Genomic DNA, 22,494 nt, shown 5'->3' with positions numbered 1-22,494 from the left:
CATAAATAAAATTTGGGCTGGAGAGATGAGTTAGCGGTTGAGTGCTTGTCTCTGAAGCCTAAGGACCCCCGTTGGAGGTTTGACTCCCCAGGACCCACGTTAGCCAGATGCACAAGGGGGCGCACGCGTCTGGAATTCGTTCGCAGTGGCTGGAGGCCCTGGCGCACCCATTCTCTCTCTCATTCGTCTCTAATAAATAAAATTTGGGCTGGAGAGATGGCTTAGCGGTTAAGCGCTTGCCTGTGAAGCCTAAGGACCCCGGCTCGAGGCTCGGTTCCCCAGGACCCATGTTAGCCAGATGCACAAGGGGGCGCACGCGTCTGGAATTCGTTCGCAGTGGCTGGAGGCCCTGGCGCACCCATTCTCTCTGCCTCTTTCTCTGTCTGTTGCTCTCAAATAAATAAAAATAACAAAAAATAAATGAACAAAAATTTAAAACACTGCCAGGTTTTCATCCTCTGGAGGCCACCTTTCACCACCCGGAAGGCAGGATGAAGTGTACAAATGAATATCTTGTTTCGTTTTTTTACTGCCGGAGGCCTTATGAATGCAATGAAGGATGCCTTTGGCGCTTGCCTGTGAAGCCTAAGGACCCAGGTTCGATTCTTCAGGACCCACGTAAGCCAGATGCACAAGGTGGTGCGTATGTCTGGAGTTCGTTTGCAGTGGCTGGAGGCCCAGGCCTGCTCTCTCTCTCCCTCCCTCCCTCTCTCTCTCTCTCTCTGTCTCTCTCGCCTCTAATAAATGAGTTTTTAAAAAAAGAACAGGCAGGTTTTCATCCTCTTGCCTTTGACCACCCAGAAGGCAGGATGAAGTCTACAAATGAATCGTCTTGTTTTGTTTTCCTTTTCTGCCAGAGGCTACATGAATGCAATGAAGAATGCCTTTGGCGCTTGCTTGCGAAGCCTAAGGACCCACGTTCCAACCCAAACCACGACCACCTGGTGGCCGCGTACGACTCGGTGGTGAGGCTGCTCAACCTTGTGGGGTGCGGGCTGCGGAACGAGGAGGTGAGGGCGGCTGCGCCCCCGGGCAGATAACGTCTGCACCCGGTTACTTTCTTACCACTGCGACAAAACGCCTGCCCAGGGCAGCTGAAGGAAGGGAAAGGCTTCTAAGAACTCCGACATAGCAGGGAAGGCATAACAGGCAAGCAAAGAAATAAGTAAATTCTGCTTATTATCGTTTTGTGTGTTTGTGTGTGTGTGTGTACACACGCCAAGGTCTCTTGCTACTACAAATGCCCACGCGAATGGGCGTGGTGACGCACGCCTTCAATCCCAGTACTCAGGAGGCAGAGGCAGGAGGACGGCTGTGAGTTCACGAATTCCAGGTCAGTCTGGGCTAGAACAAGACCCTACCTCGAAAAAACGAAAACTGAGTTCTCAAACAAGGCGATCTCGCTGGAAGCATGATTTGCCCCACGATAAGAGTTTAGGCCGGCCTCTTGGGGAAGCAGAGGCCCGCCCACTAGACACAGACCAGTGAGGCAAGTGTTAACTGACCGTTTATTAGGTGGAGAGGGGGCTGGGGATATACAATGAAGGGCCTGGGAACTCAGCTACGCAGGGGTGGTGACCAGAAGCTGCTTTACAAAAATAGCCTAAAAATACTTCGATTCTGTCAGGAGGCTGCAGCAGGGGAGTACCAGATTGGGGGGGAGGGTCACCCACCCTCCCGGCTTTCACCCACCCACAGCCCTGTCCTTACAGCGATACAATGGAATGCATGCGTCTCTCCTGATCCCCTGTTCCACCAGCTGCCCCCCCCCCCCCCAGTTTCCCAAAGCAGGTGACCCAGGCTCTGGGAGGACGGGAGGCTCTTGGGTCAGAAGAACCCTTTCCTGGCAAGCTTACACATCTTATCTGGAATGCAGTGAAGTGAGGGAGGGGGAGGGGGTGTGCCCAAGGGGTGGCTACTTGGTACCTACCAGGGTCGTGTACTCAGTACACGGGACCCCAGTACTTTCTGTGTACCTAGTACACAGAATCCTGCTTGGCCATACGGGCCCACAGACTTAGCCCCATGGGGGCACTTGGTGGGGGAGGTTCTGCGGGGTGGGGGGAACGGGCATCTCCATATATATATTTTGTAAAAAATAATAATAATAATAATAAGTTTGTTTAAATGAATTTGTTTCTATACAAAATGTAAAAAAAAAAAAAAAAGAAGAAGAAGAAGAAGAAAAGAATAATTCACTCATGTCAGAGTGTGGATAAAAAAAGAAAGAAAGAAAGAGAGAAAAGAAAAGCCAGAAGAAAGAGAAGAAAATGAGAAGGGAAGCTAGAGGAAAGAGAGCGGGCCAAGAGGTTCCAGCCCTGGGGTAGGAAGTCAGCCCTACCTGTTATAAATAAAGGAAGATGGAGAGTCTCTGGGCTGGTGACTGACTTGTCACAATGTAAGTTGGAGGTGCAGCCCTCTGAGAGGGACAGAGAGAGAGCAAGAGAAGAGAGAGAGAGAGAATACGAATAAGATTTAAGAGGAAGGAGAGAGGAGTCAAGAGGGGTGTGTGTTCGGCCCCTCCACGATCACAGGAACGGGAACATCAGGCCAACACCTGCCTCTTAGGAGTGGCTTCGGGCTGGGGACCCAGCTGGGTCTGGGTGGGGGGGAGGGAGTTAACAGACAAGGGGTGTTTCTGAGCTGGCAGAGCCCCGGCAGCTGCGGCCCCCGCGGCATTGGCTGGGCTGGGTGTGGAGTCGGACCAGTCCGAGAGGGAAGGAGGTGACGGACTGGCCCATTGCTCTGGGGATTCTGGGGATGGGGTCAGGTAAGGGTGCTCGCTGGGCACCCTCAGGAAGCGGGGTTTAGGGGGACTGGCATGGGCTCCCACCGCAGGGTATTCCTTGCCAGGACCTGGAGCTGCCAGGTAGGGTGGGGGCCGCTCCTGGGGAGAGACAGCTGTCCCCGGGCTGAGCAGCTGGGATCCTGGTGCCAGGGGCAGCAGGAATGAGGGCCCCGGGGGCGCAGGTGGAGGCAGCCGGGCCCAGTCGAGGGGGACAGCCACAGGGTTCAGCAGGCCAAGATTGAGCACGCAGCCCCCAGTAGGTTGACGCCCCAGGGGTCCTGCCCGGCCTGTGCCAAGCTGTGCCAAGGACACGGTGGAGGCTGTGGCTGCCACGTAGGGACCCTCCATGGGGAAGCCTCCAGGGGAAGCGGGGGGCCCACCAAAGGGCCTCGGGGAGTCCAGTGAGTCCACAGGTGACAGCGTGACAGAGCTTTCAGCCAGGGGACCAGGGCAAGCCAGTGTCAATTTCTTGCCACGTCCCCGAGTCCCCTGTAGCCCCAGCCCAGCCTTCCCCGGGGGTCTTCTGCTTTTCTTGGCTCCAGACTGTGCCACCTTGAGGCCAGGGAGGAAGGCCCCAGGCGGGCAGAGCAGAGGACCCAACCCATGGGAGCCAGGAGGGCTGCGGGGCCCACTGGGCTGGTCCAGCAACCTCACGATGTCCTGGTGCAACCGCTCCTGGGCCACATCCCTTGGCAGCCTGTCCAGGTGATCGGTGATCTCTCGGTTGGCAAAATGGTCCAGCAACAGCTTGGCCGCCTCGAAGCTGCCCTCACGGGCAGCCAGAAACAATGGGGTCTCCTCCTGAGGGGGTCGGGGCAGAACCTCAGCTGTCAAAATGCCCCTGGCCAAGGTCCCCAGTCTATAGGGGAGTCTGAGCACCAAGTGCTTAAAACCCTGGAGCTCAGCACGCCTTTAATCCCAGCACTCGGGAGACATAGGAGGATCCTTGAGTTCCAGGCCAGCCTGGGCTAGAGCGAGACCCTACCTCGAAAAACCAAAAATATAAAAATTAAAATAAAGTCAAACCCTGGAGCTGGAAGGACCACAGTCAGTCTGAGTATCAGCTCTGCTACAAAAATGGGAGGTCTTTTTCTTTAAACCATATTTATCCAACAGGTACACCAACATGCCCAGTAGAGCTTCCTTTTTTAAAATAATAATAGAGCAAGACACTACGTCGAAAAATTATTAAAACAAAAAAATCCCTGCCGGGCGTAGTGGCACACTCCTTCAATCCCAGCACTCAGAAGGTAGAGGTGGGATGATCACCATGAGTTCAAGGCCACCCTGAGACTCCATAGTGAATTCCAGGTCAGTCTGGGCTACAATGAGACCCTACCTCAAAAAACCAAAAACAACAACAACAAAAAAAGAAAAAAACATCAAAACTAAGATAAAATACAATGAGATTACGTATCAGCATCCCGAGGGGATTTTTAGACAATCACCCTAACACTTAAACATTTTATCAGGGCATGGTGGTGCATGCCTTTAATCCCAGCACTCGGGAGGCAGAGGTAGGAGGATCACCGTGAATTTGAGGCCACCCTGAGACTACATACTGAATTCCAGGTTTGCCTGGGCTAGAGGGAGACCCTACATCAAAAAAAAAAAAAAAAAAAAAAAAGCCAGGCGTGGTGGTGCACACCTTTAATCTCAGCAGAGGTAGGAGGATCACTATGAGTTCGAGGCCACCCTGGGACTACATAGTGAATTCCAGGTCACCCTGAGCTAGAGCGAGACCCTACCTCGAAGCCCCTTCCCTCCCCCCAAAAAAGCCAAGCCACACCAAACATTTTACCGAGGCTCTGCTAAGTTCCGCACTTGACAAAGGCATTAGCTCACTAGGTCCTCTGGAGACGTGACAGTGAATTGAGTCCTACCGTTTTTCTGCTCTCTAGCTGAGAACGCGGAGTTCCTGACTCGTCCAAGGACACAAAGCAACTGTCATTATTAAGAGTCTCCTTTGATCTACAGTCAGAGCCTCCTGGCCCCAATCTCATTTCAGGAAGCCAGCCACAGGGAGGGCAATGCCACCAAGGCTTATGGCCGCCTCCGAGAGCTCTGTCAGAGCTGATCCCCGCGGGCTCACCTTGCTGTCCTGCATGTCCTTGTTGGCTCCGTTTCTCAGCAAGGCTAAGGCGGCCTCCACATTGTTCACAGCCGCAGCCCAGTGTAAAGCTGATTTCCCTGGAGGGCATAGAGCTCAGGGTCAGGGTCAAGTTCAGGCCCCAGGTTCCCCCATCACAAGGGATATGGAAGCGTCTAGGATTTATGGCTGGAAAGTTAAGGTCAGAAGAGTGAAAGGAGCCCAGCGTGGTGGCGCACGCCTTTCATCCCAGCACTCGGGAGGCAGAGGTAGGAGGATTGCCGTGAGTTCGAGGCCACCCTGAGACTCCATAGTGAATTCCAGGTCAGCCTGGGTTAGCGCAAGACCCTACCTCAAAAATAAGGGTGGGGGGGAGGATGCTTAGCAGTTAAGGCGCTTGCCTGTGAAGCCTAAGGACCCAGGTTCGATTCCCCAGTATACACATAAAGCCAGATACATAAGGTGGCACATGCGTTTGAGGTTTTGTCTGCAGTGGCTGAATATCCTGGTGTGCCCATTCTCTTTCTTTGCCTCTTTCTCTCTCAAATAAATAATTTTTTTTTTTAATTGAGCCTGCAGAATGTAAGGCAGAAGAGGTGGTAGAAAGAATGTAAGAGCCAAAGGAAGGGTAGGACTCCTTACAACGTGCTCCCTCCAGACATAAAATGGCCTGGGTATCCATGACCTCACAGTGCCTGACACTACCTACACAAGACCATCATAAGAGGAGGAAAAGATGATGACATCAAAATAAAAGAGACCGATTGAGATGGGGAGGGGATATTATGGAGAGTGGAGTTTCAAAGGGGAAAGTGGCGGGGGAAGGAGGGTATTACCATGGGATATTTTTTATAATCATGGAAGTTGCTAATAAAAATTTGAAAAAAAAAAAATGAGCCTGGCATGGTCGCACACGCCTTTTAATCCCAGCACTCGGGAGGCAGAGGTAGGAGGATCGCCGTGTGTTCAAGGCCACCCTGAGACTACAGAGTGAATTCCAGGTCAACCTGGGCTAGAGTGATAAAGTGAGTCCCTGCCTCGAAAAATTAAAAAAATATATATAATAATCATAATAAAATAAAAATTTGAATTTGAGTTAAAAAAAAAAAGGGAGTGACAGGTAAGCAGAGTATCTGAGCAGTTTGTGCTTGGTGCACATACGTATACCTGCACAGCTCCCCTCACCAAGGTGTGTACTTTGTACACATGCGTGTACACGACTCTCCACACAGAAGGGCTCTGTGTGATCCTCCTGTGGCTGAACTCAGACCTGTGCTGTGCACTGCTGGAGCCACCAGTCACCTGTGGCTCTTCAGGCTTAAACTAATTAATGAATACCATTTCTTTGTGTGCTGTCCAAAACCTAAAAAGAAAACTAAGGCTGGAGGGGGATGGCTTAGCGGTTAAGGCACTTGTCTACAAAGCCAAGGTCCCAGGTTCAATTCCCCAGGACCCACGTTAGCCTGATGCACAAGGGGGCGCACGCGTCTGGAGTTCCTCTGCAGTGGCTGGAGGCCCTGGCGCGCACCCATTCTCTCTCTCTCCCTCCCTCCCTCTCTGTCAAATAAATAAAGAAAAAATTTAAAATGTTTTAAATTTTAAAGCCGGTCGTGGTGGCGCACGTCTTTAATCTTAGCACTCGGAAGGCAGAGGTAGGAGGGTTGCCATGAGTTCGAGGTCACCCTGAGACTACAGAGTGAATTCCAGGTCAGCCTGCAATAGAGTGAGACCCTACCTACCAAAAAAAAAAAAAAAAAAAAAGAAAGAAAAAAAAGAGAAAGAGAGAATGAGAAAGAAGAAAGAGAGACTAAATAAATAAAATCAGTGCTAAGCAACATTACTGGGGACCACCCCACACAAGAGAATGGACTTGAACCCCTACCTCACAAAAGAACCCTCCCTTTGCTTCCTCGGCCGCCTACCCAGCTCGTCCACAGCGTTGACGTCGGCGTGGCTGGCAATGAGCTCTTCCACCATGCCCTCCGCTGCCAGGCGGGCCGCCAGGATCAGCGCCGTGGAGCCATCCGCCATGCGGGCATCCAGGTCCGTGGAGCGGTTCCGGATGAGAATCTAGCAGAGAGAAGGATCACAGGGGGTCCGCAGCTGCCCTCAGGTCCCCTGTGTCCCACCGCCCTGGAATCCACGAGCGACAGATGCCCCTTCACTTGCAATGGGAGGGTCTTCCCACTAAGTGAACGGTACATGTGCGTGTGTGCAGACGTGCACAGCCACACGCACGTGCGCAGAGGCCAGAGGGCATTGGCTGACCCTCTCTGTCACTTGTCCATGTCGTTTCCTTGAGATGGATGAGCCCCAGCGGTCCTGTTTCTGCTCCCCACGGGACTTGGGTGCGTAGCCTAGTAGTTTATGTGAATGCTGGGATAAAGATGCTCACATGGGCAAGTGGTTTTTACCTGCTCAGAAATCTCCCCAGCCATGAAAGTGGACTTAAACAACAATATGTGGAAAGGAAGGGAGGAGGGTACTTAATAGGTTGGTATTGTATATATGTAAGTGCAATGATTGTGATGGGGAGGAAATATGATGGAGAATGGAATTTCAAAGGAGAAAGTGTGGTTGGGAGGGAGGGAATTAACATGGGATTTTTTTTTTATAACCATGGAAAATGCTAATAAAAATTAAAAAAAACAACAATATGTGTGTATGAAAATGCCACAATGAGGGCTGGAGAGATGGCTTAGCGGTTAAGGCGCTTGCCTGCGAAGCCTAAGGACCCAGGTTCGATTCCCCAGACCCACGTCAGCCAAATGCACAAGGGGGTGCATGCATCTGGAGTTTGTTTGCAGTGGCTGGAGGCCCTGGCAAGCCCATTCTCTCTCTCTCTCCCTCTCTCTCCCCCTCTTTCTCTGTCAAATAAATAAATAAATAGAAATTTAAAAATTAAAAAAAAAAAAAACTTAGCCAGATGGGCTGAAGAGATGCCTTAGCAGTTAAGGCATTTGCCTGCAAGGCCAAAGGATCCCGGTTTGATTCTCCAGGACCCACATTAGCCAGATACACAAGGGGGCTCATGCATCTGGAGTCCTTTTGCAGTGGCTGGAGGCCCTGGCACGTTTGTGCTCACTCTCTCTCTCTCTAACTCTCTCTCTCTCTCTCTCTCTCTCTCTCTCTCTCTCTCTCTCTGTCATAAATAAATAAATAACTTAGCCAGAGCCAGGTGTGGTGGCGCACACCTTTAATCCCAGCACTCGGGAGGCAGAGGTAGGAGGATCACCAGGAGCTTAAGGGCACCCTGAGACTCCATAGTGAATTCCAGGTCAGCCTGGGCCAGAGTGAGACCCTAACTTGGAAAACAAAAGAAAAAGAGAGAGAGAGAGACACTGAAAGACAGAACCAGGGCTCAGACGCACGTGCCCAATGCCCAGCCCGGCTCTGAGGTCCACAGTCGGGAGCTCCTCTCACCTGGAAGACGCCCTGGGCATCAGCCGTGACAGCTGTGTGGAGGGGCGTCCGGCCCGAGTGGTCCTGGGCGTTGGTGTCTGCCCCGGCGTCCAGCAGCCGCTTGGCAGCGTCGGCCCGGGCATAGCGGGCAGCCAGGTGCAGGGCGGTCTCGCCCGTGCGGTCAGTGCGAGCGCCGAGCTGTGCCCCCTGGTAGATCAGGTCCGATATGATGCTGGCCGAGGCCTCGTCCGCTTCGTCCTCCTCGGTGGGCACGGGCTCCAGGGCTCCCCCGCAGAAGGAAGCCAGCATAAGCGGGGTGAAGCCATCTGTGGGGTGGGGGGGGGAGGCAGGGGAAGGGTGTCACAAAGGCGCAGGGGCAAGGGAGGGACACATGGCAAGACAAGAGGTGCCAAACGCTCTTAAACCTTCCGTCTCCCCCAAATTGAGCTTAGGTCTGTGCAATGATGGAATCCCAGCAAGTGGGGTGGCTTTCTGTGGGGGATCCCTTACACCCCATTCCAGTCCTAGGGAGCTCTCCGGGGAGCAGAGGCAGGCTGGGGTCGATCTGTACATTAAACCGATGGGTTCAAGGACAGCATGGGTTCCGGCCCATCCAACCAGAATGCCGAGGTTTGCCCCACCCAACAACTGGGAAGGGGGTTTTGCAAAAACTACTGGGGAGGCAAAATTGGAAGTCCATGATCCAAATATGCCCACGCTTCCAGTTACGTGTCAGTACATGCCTAAATCCAGTTTAACTGGGCTTTATTTTATTTATTTGAGAGAGGCAGAGAGAGAGAGAGAGTGAATGATTGGGCACCCCAGGGCCTCTAACTGCCCCGAGCAAATTCTAGGGCTGGAGAGATGGCTTAGCAGTTAAGGCGCTTGCCTGAGAAGCCTAAGGACCCAGGTTCGATTCTCCAGGTCCCACATAAGCCAGATGCACATGATGGCGCATGGAGTTCGTTTGCAGTGGCTAGAGGCCCTAGTGAGCCCATTCTCTCTCTCTCTCTCTCTAATAAATAAATAAAAATAATTTTAAAAAAATAATAAATTCCAGATGCATGCACCACCTTGTGCATCTGGCTTATTTGGTTCCCAGGGAATCGAACCTGGGCCCTTTGGCTTTGCAGGCAAGCGCCTTAATTGCTAAGCCATCTCTCCAGCCTTTAACTGGACTTTTGCCACTTACAACCGAGGGTCTGGCTGGGCATACACGCCCCACACAGAAGCACGGGCGCTGCCCAGAACACTGACCCATCTTATATTACCACAATTAGCACTAACGAACCAGGGCTCTCCTCTGGGGAGAGGGGAGGGGGCTCACCTGGGCCCCGCACATTCACATCCATGCCATCAGCGTCCGCATCGCCCTGCGGTGGGGTCAGGGCCATGGCTGGTGCCACCCGGATGTCAGCCGCAACAAGGTGGTGCTGGGTCCACTGGCGGCAATCCACGGGTTCCTCCGCGCCCACGCCAGGCTCCTCGACCTGAAGGAACATGGGGCCCAGCCCTCTGAACCTGCCCTTCGGAAGTGGCGAGGCCGTACCAAGGACAAGCTGGGCATTCCCGTAAGCACTGCCAGTGAAGTTGTACCCAGCACCACGGGCTGCTGTTCATTCTCTTACAGTTAAGGAAAAGGTAACGAGTGGGCTGGGCAGAGCAGGAACTTGGATTTCAATCAAGATTGGAAGGAGGGACAGACAGGCTGAGAACTCAAAGTGACGCAGGGGCAGCTCCTACGCTACACTCGAACACTCTGCAAAGGAAATTCAGAGAATGTTTGCATTGGAAACAGCATCAAGAATAAAATACTGGATGCCGGGCGTGGTGGCGCACGCCTTTAATCCCAGCGCTCGGGAGGCAGAGGTAGGAGGATTGCCGTGAGTTCGAGGCCACCCTGAGACTACAGAGTAAATTCCAGGTCAGCCCTGAGCCAGAATGAGACCCTACTTTGAAAATTACCCCCAAAATGATAATAAATAAATAAAATAAAATACTTGAACCCAGTTGGGCCAAGCGGTACACATCTGTACACCCAGTACTCCGGAGGCTGAGGCAGCCTGGGCTACATAGTAAAACCATCAGGCTGGGGCTGGAGAGACGGCTTAGCAGTTAAGCACTTGCCTGTGAAGCCTAAGGACCCTGGTTCAAGGATCGATTCCCCAGGACCCACGTTAGCCAGATGCACAAGGGGGTGCGCGTGTCTGGAATTCGGTTGCAGTGGCTGTAAGCCCTGGCATGCCCATTCTCTCTCTCTCTATATCTGTCTGTCTGTCTATCTATCTATCTATCTATCTGCCTCTTTCTCTGTCTGTTGCTCTCAAATAAATTTTTAAAATTTTTTTTAAAAAGCACGTCAGGCTGGAGAAATTGCTCAATAATTAAAGGCACTTGCTCTCAAAGCCTGCTGGCCTGGATTCAACTCCCCAGTACCTGTGTAAAGCCAGAGGCACACAGTGGCACATGCATCTGAAGTTTGCAGTGTCTGGAAGCCCTGGTGCACCCATATACTGTCCCCTCCTTCTGTCTGTCTGTCTCTCTCTCTCTCTCTTTCTGCCTCCTTGCAAATAAATAAAATCATTTTTTTAAAAGCAGAGCCAAAATTTTTTTTTTTTTTTTTTTTTTAGGAAAAAGTGTGCTGGAGAGATAGCTTACTGGTTAAGGCACTTGCCTGCGAAGCCTAAAACCCAGGTTCAATTCCCCAGGACCCACATAAGTCAGATACACATGGCGGTGCATGTGTCTGGAGTTTGTTCGCAGTGGCTGCAGGCCCTGGCACATCCATTTCTCTCTCATAAGTAAATGAAATAAAGTATTATTTGGGTTGGAGAGATGACTTAGCAGTTAGGGCACATGCCTGTGAAGCCTAAGGATCCAGATCTGATTCCTCAGGATCCACGTAAGCCAGATGCACAAGGTGGCCCATGCGTCTGGATTTCCTTTACAGTGGCTTGAGGCCCTGGCACGCCAATTCTATCTATCTATGTATCTCTCTCTCTTCCTCCCTCCCTCTTTCTCTCTTTAATAAGTAAATAAAATAAAGTATTTAAAAATAAATTTAAAAAAAACATTTTTAAAGCAGGGCTTGGTGGCGCATGCCTTTAATCTCAGCACTTGGGAGGCAGAGGTAGGAGGATCACCGTGAGTTCGAGGCCACCCTGAGACTACATAGTGAGTTCCCAGTCAGCCTGGGCTACAGTGAAACCCTACCTCAAAAAAGAAAAATAAAAAAGAAAGAAAGAAAGAAAGAAAGAAAGAAAGAAAGAAAGAAAGAAAGAGGAAAAAAAAGCAGTCACTATGTGGGCTAGGGAGCGACCCTAGGCTGGCTTGGGGGCTGGAACCTGTCTGAGGAAGGACCTGAAGGAGTGAGGGAATTTCTACCCACCCAGAGAAGGCTTCTGATCCATAGCTAATCTCTGTTTCTCCTCCCAAGGCCACAGAGCCACAATGAGAACCAACACCCCGCACACCTGTGACTATTTTCTGGCGCTGTGGAGACTGAGAGAACGAAGACTTCCCAGGGATCTTCCATGATCATGACCATGGGACCCCCACCAGGGACCCTGAGAGCAGGGGTTAAGGGAGAGGAGAGGGGCACACCTTCAGTCGCTTGGCCTCTGGGCACTCCGTATCCATCCAGTCGGTGGCCACGTCCCCCATCAGACTCTCTCCCTTGGCCATGTTCCTTGGGGGTAATGGAAAGAAAAGAATGTGACAATATACACTGGGGAGGGGGAGGAGCCTAGGTCCAGGCTCCAGGGGCTGGAGAGATGGCTTAGCAGTTAAGGTGCTTGCCTGCAAAGCCTAAGGACCCAGGTTCAATTCCCCAGGACCCACGTAAGCCGGATGCACAAGGTGGCACATGCGTCTGGAGTTTGATAGCAGTGACTAGAGGCCCTGGTGCGCCCATTAAAAATAAAAAGAAGGAGAAGGAGGAAGAGAAGGAGGAGAAGAGGAAGATGATGATCCCAGCGCCAGGCTGGAGACGCACTCAGTGGCTAGTGCACTCCCTGCAGAAGCTTGAAGGCCTGAAGGAGCCTGAGACTTCAAGTTCAAATCTCCAGTTCCCATGTAAAACAGCTGGGTATGGCCTGGGCTAGAGTCAGACCCTACCTTAAAAAACCAAAAGAAGAGCCAGGCGTGGTGGCGCACACCCTTGATCCCAGCACTCGGGAGGCAGAGGTAGGAGGATTGCCGTGAGTTCGAGGCCACCCTGAGACTACATAGTAAGTTCCAGGTCAGCCTGACCTACAGTGAGACCCTACCTCGAAAACCAAAAAAAAAAAACAAAGGAAGGAAAAAAAAAAAGGAAAGGTAAGGGTGGTGGGTTGGAGTCCGAGGGTCACTGAGGATTCAATGAGGAGGTCAGGGAGGGGTGGAGATGCCACAAACATCACGAGCTCAGCCATCGTGTGAGAACGGAGGTTGAGGAAGCCTGGGTGGAGTCGGGATAGGATTTGTGTCGGGAAACGAGAAGGAAGGAAATAATAAGGTAAGGAGTCGGGGGTCACCGCTCAAAGGGAGGCAGACAGAGCCTGAGGAAGGTCGGATTGCGATCAGGGGTCCGAGGAGACCTGCAAGGACCCCATGGCCAGGGGTGGGGAGCACACAGCGTCCTCACTTCATGCCCAGTGCGTCTTGTCCCAAGGGCTCCCGCCGGCCCTTGTGGCCGGCTGTCAGGTCCTTGTGCAGCGCGAATCCCTCGGGGAACCACAGGGTGCTGTGCTCGCGTTTGCGCCGGGCCACCATGACGCCCAGGATGAGGATGACCAGGAGGAAGATGGCACCCGCCACTGTCAGTGGCAGTAAGGGTATGTTCTGCTCGGATGGCGCCAGGGACTCCCCTACGAGGAAGCAGGAGGCAGGGCTCAGTTCAGCTCGGGTGTCACCCACGGGCAGGATGGGAGGGGACAATCCACAGGACAGGGCTTCAATTCCTGGCAGTGTTCAGCCACGGTCCAAGGTCTCCAGACCACCCCCAGCCCGCCATCCCCCCACCCCCGACCCCCACCCATCTCACCTCGCACATCCCGCAGAGGGTAAGGGAAGTCGAGGCGCTCCACTGCCGACAAGGCTCCCAGGTAATGAGCCGCGCTCTGGGCGTCCGGGAAGCAGTGGTCATTCTGCGGTGACTGCAGACAGAGCCGGTTGTCAATCTCTAGCATGACCACGGAGCTGCGGGGACAAAGTGGAGGCACCCAAGGGCTCAAGGACGGCCCTCTGCATCTCACACACGACGCCCTGCTCTTCCTCCCCCGTGTCAGCCTCAGAAAGCTGTCACCACGTCTCCATCCTAAATCCTCTCCCAGCTCCTAATAGGGTCTTGCAGGAGACGCCAGTATTCGTTCCCAGAGCTGCGTGTGTGTGTTTTTAGATTTTTATTTATTTATTAAAGACAGAGAGAGCCGGGCGTGGTGGCGCACGCCTTTAATCCCAGCACTCGGGAGGCAGAGGTAGGAGGATTGCCATGAGTTCAAGGCCACCCTGAGATGACAGAGTTAATTCCAGGTCAGCCTGGACCACAGTGAGACCCTACCTCGAAAAACAAAACAAAATAAAAATAAAAATAAAAAAAAAGACAGAGAGAGAAAGGGAGAAAGAAACAGAGTGAGAATGGGAGCCCCAGGGCCTCCAGCCACTGCAAACGAACTCCAGACACGTGCGCCCCCTGTGCATCTGGCTTAGGTGGATCCTGGGGAATCGAACCTGAATCCTTAGGCTTCGCAGGCAAGTGCTTTTTTTAAAAATAATATTTTTTATTTTTGTTTGTTTATTTAAGAAAGAGAGCCAGGCGTGGTGGCGCACGCCTTTAATCCCAGCACCCGGGAGGCAGAGGTAGGAGGATTGCCATGAGTTCGAGGCCACCCTGAGACTACAGAGTAATTTCTAGGTAGCCTGAGCTAGAGTGAGACTCCACCTCAAAAAAGAAAAAAAAGAGAGAGAGAGAGAGAGAGAGAGAGGACAAAGTAAAGAGAGAAAGAGAAAGAATTGCATGCCAGGGCCTCCAACCACTGCAAATGAACTCCAGACACATGTGCCACCTTGTGCATCTTGATTACGTAGGTCCTGGAGAATCGAACTGAGGACAGAGGTCCTTTGGCTTTGCAGGAAAGCGCCTTAACCACTGAGCCCTCTCTCCAGCCCTTTTTTTGTATAGTTTGTTTCTGTCTTCACCCCCAGTGACAGACTCCTCAGACTTTGTGAGAGTTCCAAAGTCCTCCTCCCTTTTGTTTTATTTATTTTTTAACTTTGTGCCCTCATTGGTCATCACTTTAGCCAGAGAAGGGGAAAGGGATCACCTCCCCCACTCCCAGCAACAAACCACCAAGGCCTATGCCCCATCCCAACATCCTAAGCTCCAGCCCTAGGTTCCCATCCTTCCCCTGCCCTGTGCCATCCTCAACAAGACCCCACCCCCTGTTAAATTCCTCTATCACGTCACCAGAGTTGTATCAATTTCATTTCTAAAAGGAAAGAAACAGCCTGGACTAGAGCAAGACCCTATCTCAAAAAAAAAAAAAAAAAAGAAAAGTAAAAGTTGGGCACGGTAGCGCACACCTTTAATCCCAACACTCAGGAGGCAGAGGTAGGAGGATCACCAAGAGTTCAATGCCAGCCTGAGTCTACATAGCGAATTCCAGGTCAGCCTGGGCTAGAGAGAGACCCTACCTTGAAAAGCAAACAAACAAAAAAATTAAAAAGAGAGCCGGGCGTGGTGGCGCACGCCTTTCATCCCAGCACTCGGGAGGCAGAGGTAGGAAGATCGCCATGAGTTCGAGGCCAGCCTGAGACTACACAGTGAATTCCAGGTCAGCCTGGACCAGATCCTACCTTGAAAACCAAAAAAGAAAGAAAGAAAGAAAGAAAGAAAGAAAGAAAGAAAGAAAGAAAGAAAGAAAGAAAGAAAGAAAGAAAGAAAGAAAGAGAGGGAAAGGAAAGGAAAGGAAAGGAAAGGAAAGGAAAGGAAAGGAAAGGAAAGGAAAGGAAAGGAAAGGAAAGGAAAGGAAAGGAAAGGAAAGGAAAGGAAAGGAAAAGAAAGAAAGAAAGAAAGAAAGAAAGAAAGAAAGAAAGAAAGAAAGAAAGAAAGAAAGAAAGAAAAGAAAAAGAAATATAGTGGGTGGAAAAAACGCCTTTAATTCCAGCACTTGAAAGGCAGAGGTAGGAGGATCACCGTGAGCTCGAGGCCACCCTGAGACTCCATAGTGAATTCCAGGTCAGCCTGGGCTAGAGTGAGAGCCTACCTCGAAAAACCAAAAAAAATAAATAAATAGAATAAAATCTACGCATGCCCTTAAACCAGCCAGGGTGCGATTCCGAACTGCCCCCTCCCACAATTGCTCAAACGTGGAGCCATTTCGAACATTGTCACTTCTGGGAGTGTGTTTGGGGGGGGGGTGCGGTGTCACCACCATTAAATGAGTAAAATGTGGCACAGGCTGGAGCCCCCCACACACACACACAGCAAAAATCCAGCCCCAATTGCTAACGGAAGGGAGACTGGATATGGAAGATGCATGGCCCTGGATGTTTCTCCATAACGTTGAGACACGAACACACAAAAGGAAGGTGTGGGGAGGTGTGGGGGTGGTCATCGGTGCCCCACCCCGCCCTGTCCAGGGCCTGCAGATGGAGTCACTCACCCGATCACCTCGGGGGGCCCCAGCTCTCGCCGGGCTCGGGGTTCGGGACCGGGACTGGGCCGGTGGTAGGGGAAGACCATGGCCTGGCCCCGCGCGTCCAGGCGGAAGCGCAGCGAGGTGCGCAGGATGGCGCTGAGCCTCTGCAGGAAGTCGGCGCTGGAGCGCAGCAGCTCCTCGGGCGGCAGCAGCACCGTGAGCACCAGGACGCCCCTGGCCAGCAGCGCGGGCACCTCGCCGGCGCAGTCCAGCCCGTCCCAGCCGCACTCCTCCGAGTTGCAGCCTTGGTCACAGCGGCCGTCGGCGAAGTGGTCAGCGCAGTACTTCTCGTACACCGGGCTGGGGAGGCGGGGGGGGGGGGGGACAGGGCGCAGAGTCGGTGCGCCCAAGGGGGCCATGGGCACAAACGCACGCACAGCGCTGGCCTTGGAGGGGCCGGGGGCTTCCACCCACCCACCCACCCACCCACCCCCAAAGTCAGTCTGGTCTGCGTAACCAACGGGGTCGGGAGCATTTGGGGAAGTGAGTGTTTCTGAATTGCAATTTCCTGCGGCTTTCAGAATATCTGTATTTCTAGATTTGGGCTGGAGAGATGTCTTAGCGGTCCAGGCGTTTGCCAGCAAAGCCAAAAGGACCCAGGTTCGAATCCCCAGGACATATATGAGCCTCTTTCTCAAATAAATAAATAAATAAATAATTTTTTTTTTTGAAAGAATACTCAAGCAAGCCAGATACACAAGGTGGTGCGCGTGTCTAGAGTTCATTTGCAGAGGCACCCTTTGACCAAAAGCATGAAAGAGGTGAGGAAGAGCCATATGGCTCCTTAGAGGAACAGCAGAGCTCTCAAAGGCCCTGAGGTTAGAATGACAGACCTAGGTAGCCAGAGCACAGTCAGAACGTGCTGGAGGAAAGCCGAGCGTGGTGGCGCACGCCTTTAATCCCAACACTCGGGAGGTAGGAGGATCCCCGTGAGTTCAAGGCCACCCTGAGACTACATAGAAATTTTCAGGTAAGCCTGCGCTAGAGCAAGACCCTAAATTGAAAAGCTTAAAAAAAAGAGAGAGAGAGAGAGAGAGAGAGAGATGGAGAAATGGCTTAGCGGCTAAGATGTTTGCGTGCAAACACTCAGGTTCAATTCCCAGGACCCTCCTAAGCCAGATGCACAAGGTGACGCATGTATCTGGAGTTTTGTTTGCAGTGGCTGGAGGCCCTGGGGCACCCATTCTCTCCTCTCTCTCTCTCTGCCTCTCCCTCTCTCGCTTTCTCAAATAAATTAATTAATTAAATATAAAAAACAAAATAAAATACATTGATGGTGCCGGGCGTGGTGGCAGATGCCTTTAATCCCAGCACTTGGGAGGCAGAGGTAGGAGGATCACCGTGAGTTTGAGGCCACCCTGAGACTCCATAGTGAATTCCAGGTCAGCCTGGGCTAGAGTGAGACCCTACATAGGAAAATCAAAAATATAGATAGATAGATAGATAGATAGATAGATAGATAGATAGATAGATAGATAGATATAGATATATACATAAATAGATAGAGATATAGATAGATAATAGATATAGATAGATAATATAGATAGATAAAAATATAGATAATAGATATAGATAGATAATAGATAGAGATAGATAATAGACAGAGATAGATAGGGATAGAGATAATAGATATAGATAGAGATATAGATAATAGAGATAGACAGATAGAGATATAGATAGATATAGATAGATAATAGATATAGATAGAGGTAGAGATAATAGATATAGGTAGATAGAGATATAGATAATATATATAGATAGACAGATAGAAATATAGGTAGATAATAGATATAGACAGATAGAGAGAGATAGATAATAGATATAGATAGATAATGGATATAGATAAATAGAGATAGACAATAGATATCGATAGAGATAGATAATAGATATAGATAGGTAGATAGATAGAGATAGATAATAGATAGAGATATAGATAGATAGCGATAGAGATAGATAATAGATATATAGAGAGATATAGGTATATATAGAGATAGATAATAGATAGATAGATAGAGATATAGATAGATAGATAATAGATAGATATAGATAGATAGATAGATAATAGATAGAGATAGATAGAGATATAGATAGTAGATATAGGTAGAGATATAGATAGATAATAGATATAGATAGATAGATAGATAGAGATAGATAGAGATAGATAATAGATATAGATAGATAGAGATAGATAATAGAGATAGAGATAATAGATATAGATAGATAGAGATATAGGTAGAGATAGATAATAGATATAGATAGATAGATAATAGATAGAGATAGAGGTAGGTAATAGAGATAGATAATAGATAGAGATAGAGGTATAGATAATAGATATAGATGGAGATATAGGTAGAGATAGATATAGATAGATAGATAATAGATAGAGATAGATAGTTAGATATAGATAGATAATATAGATAGATAGAGATAGATAGATAAATAGATAGAGATAGATAGAGGTATAGATACTAGATATAGATGGAGATATAGGTAGAGATAGATAATAGATAATAGATATAGATAGATAGATAGGTAATAGATATAGATAATAGATATAGATAGATAGAGATAGATAATAGATATAGATAGATAATAGATAGAGATATAGGTAGAGATAGATAATAGATAATAGATAGATAGATAATAGATAGAGATAGTAGATAGAGATAGATAACAGAGATATAGATAATAGATATAGATAGATAGAGATATAGGTAGAGATAGATAATAGATATAGATAGATAGATAGATAGATAATAGAGATAGTAGATAGAGATAGAGATAGATAACAGATAGAGATATAGATAATAGGCATAGATAGAGATATAGGTAGAGATAGATAATAGATATAGATAGATAGGTAACAGGTAGAGATAGGAGGCAGAGATACAGATAGATAATAGATAGAGATAGACAACAGATATATAGTGCATATGGACGCGGGTGCGGTGCATGCACGGGCGGGAGGAGGCTCACTTGCAGGCGCGCTCGCGGCCGCCCGGGGAGCAGTCGAAGTTGTCGTAGAGGCAGGCCGGCGAGCTGCAGGCCGGGTCGCAGCGGCTGTTGTTGAAGAGGCGCCAGCACTGCAGCGCCCCGCACTGCCGCCAGGGGTCGCCCACGCTCAGCGAGCAGTCGCCGCCGTCCCAGCCGCAGCCCGGGCGGTTGCACTCGCGGTCGCAGCGCAGGTCCCCGCGCTTGGCCAGGCAGGAGGCTCGAGGACAGCGCAGCTCCTCCTCCCCGTCCTCCTGCTGCTCCTCCTCCTCCTCCTGCTGCTGCTCCTCCTCCTGCTCGGGGACCACCGCCAGGGTCTCGCAACGCAGGCCGGCCCATCGCGGGGTGCACTCGCAGCTGAAGAAGGGGGGCAGCTCGACGGCGTGGCAGGCGCCCCCGTGCAGACAGGGGGCGGCCGCGCAGCTGGAGTTGGCGACCCCCCCGGGGGCTGGAGTCCTGGACGCCCGGCAGGAAGGTCCTGACAGCCCCGGGGGACAGACGCAACGCGGACCCCGGGACGTCTGCTGGCACGGGACACCCACCGGACACTGCAGCTCCCGGCAGGAATGTGCTACCCGCTCGCAGCGAGCACCCCAGAACGGCTGGCCGAGGGACGGGGAGAGAAAGAGAAATGGAAGGGTGAGGGGTTCCCAGAAGAGAAACGGGAGGGTGAGAAGAGCAGTGATTAGAAAAGAATTTAATAAAAAAAAAAAAAAGAAAAAAAAAGAGCGAGCAAGCAAGCGTTAGTGGTTAAGGAGCTTGCCTGCAAAGCCAAAGGACCCAGGTTCGATTCCCCAGGACCCCCCATAAAGGCAGATGCACAAGGGGGCACGTGGGTTCGTTTGTGGTGGCTGGAGGTCCTGGTGGGCCTGATCTCACTTTCTCTATCTGCCTCTCTCTCTCTCTCTCTCTCTCTCTTTCTTTCTCAAATAAATAAGTTTAAGGGCTGGAGAGATGGCTTAGCAGCTAAGAGCGAGGATTCGAAAAGAAAGAAAGGAAAAAGAGCAAGGGTCAAGAGAGTGATGGCTTTGCAGTTAAGGTGCTTGCCTGTGAAGCCTAAGGACCCAGGTTTGATTCCCCAAGACCCACACAAGCCAGATGCACAAGGGGGCGCATGCATCTACAGTTCATTTTCTGTAGCTGGAGGCCCTGGCACACCCATTCTCATTGTCTCTCTCTCTCTCTCTCTGCCTCTTTCTCTCCCTCTCAAATAAATAAATAAAATATATTCTAAAGCTATTTTTTTAATGGGCTGGAGAGATGGCTTGGCGGTTAAGCGCTTGCCTGTGAAGCCTAAGGACCCCGGTTGGGGGCTCGGTTCCCCAGGACCCACGTTAGCCAGATGCACAAGGGGGTGCACGCATTGGGAGTTCGTTGGCAGTGGCTGGAGGCCCTGGCGCACCCATTCTCTCCCTCTCTCTCTATCTGCCTCTTTCTCTGTCGCTCTTAAATAAATAAAAATAAACAAAAAAATTACAAAAAAAAAAAAAGAGAGAGAGAGAGGAGGGCCGGGCATGGTGGCGCACGCCTTTAATCCCAGCACTCGGGAGGCAGAGGTAGGAGTATTACTGTGAGTTCGAGGCCACCCTGAGACTACATAGGGAATTCCAAGTCAGCCTGAGCCAGAGTGACACCCTACCTCGAAAACCCCCCCCCCCAAAAAAAGAGGAGGGTAAAAATAAATTCCCAATCACTCCCAAGCCCAGCCTGACTGACTTCCCCTCTTCTCTGGAGGCGCTAGTGTGCAGATAAGCCACACCTCCAAACTCAAGTCCCCAAGGCTCCTTTCTCTTCCAAGTCTCCCCTAAGGCCATTGCCCTCTGCGGCCAGGCCTCCACCCAGACAAGTCCCACCTACCTGGACACAGTGGCAGGTGAAGGTGAGCCCGCCCCTCGGGCCCAGGCTGGGACGGCACTGCCCTCCGTGTTGGCACGGCTTGGAGTCACAGGGCGACAGGGCAGTCTGACAGCGGGCACCTGGACCAGCAGGGGCAGGTGAGTCGGACCACCCCAACGGGCGGAATGAATGTCCGGCAGTTTCCCCGGGGCCAGCCTGTGATCTGTCGCGCTTACCTGTGAAGCCAGCGTGGCAGAGGCAGCGGAAATGCCCCCCGGGGTCCTGCAAGCAGTCCCGGGTGTGTGGTGCGTGGCAGGCGCCCGGGCGACACTCGTTGATGTCCGCCTCGCAGTGCCGGCCTGTGTATCCTGGGGGGCAGTTACAGCGGAAGCCCCCCAGCAGGTCCACGCAAGTGCCGTTGTGTAAGCACCGGGTGCCGGTGTCCAGGGCCGGGCCGGGGTCACAGTCGTCCTCATTGATCTCACAGAGCACCCCTGAGGGAGCAGGGGGGGGGTAGGGGGAGCGTTCAGTGGAAGGCAGAGACTCACCCCTGGGTCCCAGCATCCCACCCTGGCCCCAACGTACCCAGCGCCCCAGGGGGACAAGAACAGAGGTAGTGGGCCACAAGGTCGATGCAGGAACCCCCGTTCTGGCAGGGCTGAGAGGCACACTCATCCACATCATCTTCACAGTTGTCACCGTAGTAACCGGCTGGACACTGTAGGGGGCAAGAAAGAGGCGACCTCAGCCCTGTGACACGCGGACGCGCCTAGGCATACCTGCGAAGACACGCAGACACCCGACACATAGACACAGGCCCCGGTACACGGGGGCAGAACCACCCGGTCCAAAGAAACACACCCAGACCCGGAGGGCCACCAACACACTTAGCCGTAGAGGGACACTCACATGAGAACATGCAGAAGGGGCTGGAGAGATGGCTTAGCGGTTAAGGTGCTTGCCTGTGAAGCCAAAGGACCCAGGTTCGATTCTCCAGGTCCCACGTGTGCCAGATGCACAAGGGGGCACATGCGTCTAGAGTTCATTTGCAGTGGCTGGAGGCCCTGGTGTGCCCATTCTCCCTCCCTCTCTCTCTCTCTCTCCCTCTCTCTCTCTCTCTGTCTCAAATAAAAATTTTAAAAAATTAGAAGTTAAAAAAGGGGGGGTCTGGAGAGATGGCTTAGCAATTACTTGCTTGCCTGTGAAGCCTAAGGACCCGGGTTCGAGGCTCGATTTCCCAGGGCCCATGTAAACCAGATGTACAAGGTGGCACATGCATCTCGAGTTCATTTGCAGTGGCTGGAGGGCCTGGCGTGCCCATTCTCTCTCTGTTGCTCTCAAATAAATAAATAAAAATAAACAAAAAAATTTTTTTAATGCAGAAAGCCGGGTGTGGTGGCGCACGCCTTTAATCCCAGCACTCGGAAGGCAGAGGTAGGAGGATCATCATGAGCTGGAGGCCACCCCAAAACTACATAGTGAATTATAGGTCAGGTCAGCCTGGGCTAGAATGAGACCCTACCTTGAAAAAAAAAACAAAATGCAATGGGACACACAGAGGGTGACAGAATCAACTAAACCAAATGTATATATGAAAACTTCATATGGAAACCTATTTTGTATGCTAATTTAAAAAATAATCTCTCAGGGGCTGGAGAAATGGCTTAACAGTTAAGGCGTTTGCCTGCTAAGCCAAAGGACCCAGGTTT

At 51.2% G+C, this 22,494-nt stretch overlaps 1 protein-coding gene across 1 annotated transcript in view; it reads right to left on the bottom strand.

The window, feature by feature from the left end:
- Positions 1–1,491: 1,491 nt before the first annotated feature.
- Notch3 (notch receptor 3) overlaps positions 1,492–22,494 on the bottom strand; it is a 48,046-nt gene continuing 27,043 nt past the window's right edge. The window contains exons 21-33 of the mRNA XM_045139164.1: positions 21,371–21,503; positions 21,022–21,279; positions 20,807–20,925; positions 18,935–19,551; positions 15,923–16,258; positions 13,303–13,457; positions 12,904–13,126; positions 11,883–11,967; positions 9,607–9,769; positions 8,301–8,605; positions 6,800–6,947; positions 4,881–4,978; positions 1,492–3,589 (exon numbers count right to left, since the gene is read on the bottom strand). Of these exons, the coding sequence (XP_044995099.1) occupies positions 2,546–3,589; positions 4,881–4,978; positions 6,800–6,947; positions 8,301–8,605; positions 9,607–9,769; positions 11,883–11,967; positions 12,904–13,126; positions 13,303–13,457; positions 15,923–16,258; positions 18,935–19,551; positions 20,807–20,925; positions 21,022–21,279; positions 21,371–21,503 (3,684 nt within the window). The 3' untranslated portion in view covers positions 1,492–2,545. The remainder of the gene's footprint in view (positions 3,590–4,880; positions 4,979–6,799; positions 6,948–8,300; positions 8,606–9,606; positions 9,770–11,882; positions 11,968–12,903; positions 13,127–13,302; positions 13,458–15,922; positions 16,259–18,934; positions 19,552–20,806; positions 20,926–21,021; positions 21,280–21,370; positions 21,504–22,494) is intronic.

The sequence above is a fragment of the Jaculus jaculus genome, chromosome 21, assembly GCF_020740685.1.
Source record: "Jaculus jaculus isolate mJacJac1 chromosome 21, mJacJac1.mat.Y.cur, whole genome shotgun sequence".
In the NCBI taxonomy this organism is placed as follows: Eukaryota; Metazoa; Chordata; class Mammalia; order Rodentia; family Dipodidae; genus Jaculus; species Jaculus jaculus.
The sequence above is the reverse complement of the archived record's forward strand: the minus strand, read 5'-3'. Positions and strand labels throughout refer to the sequence as shown.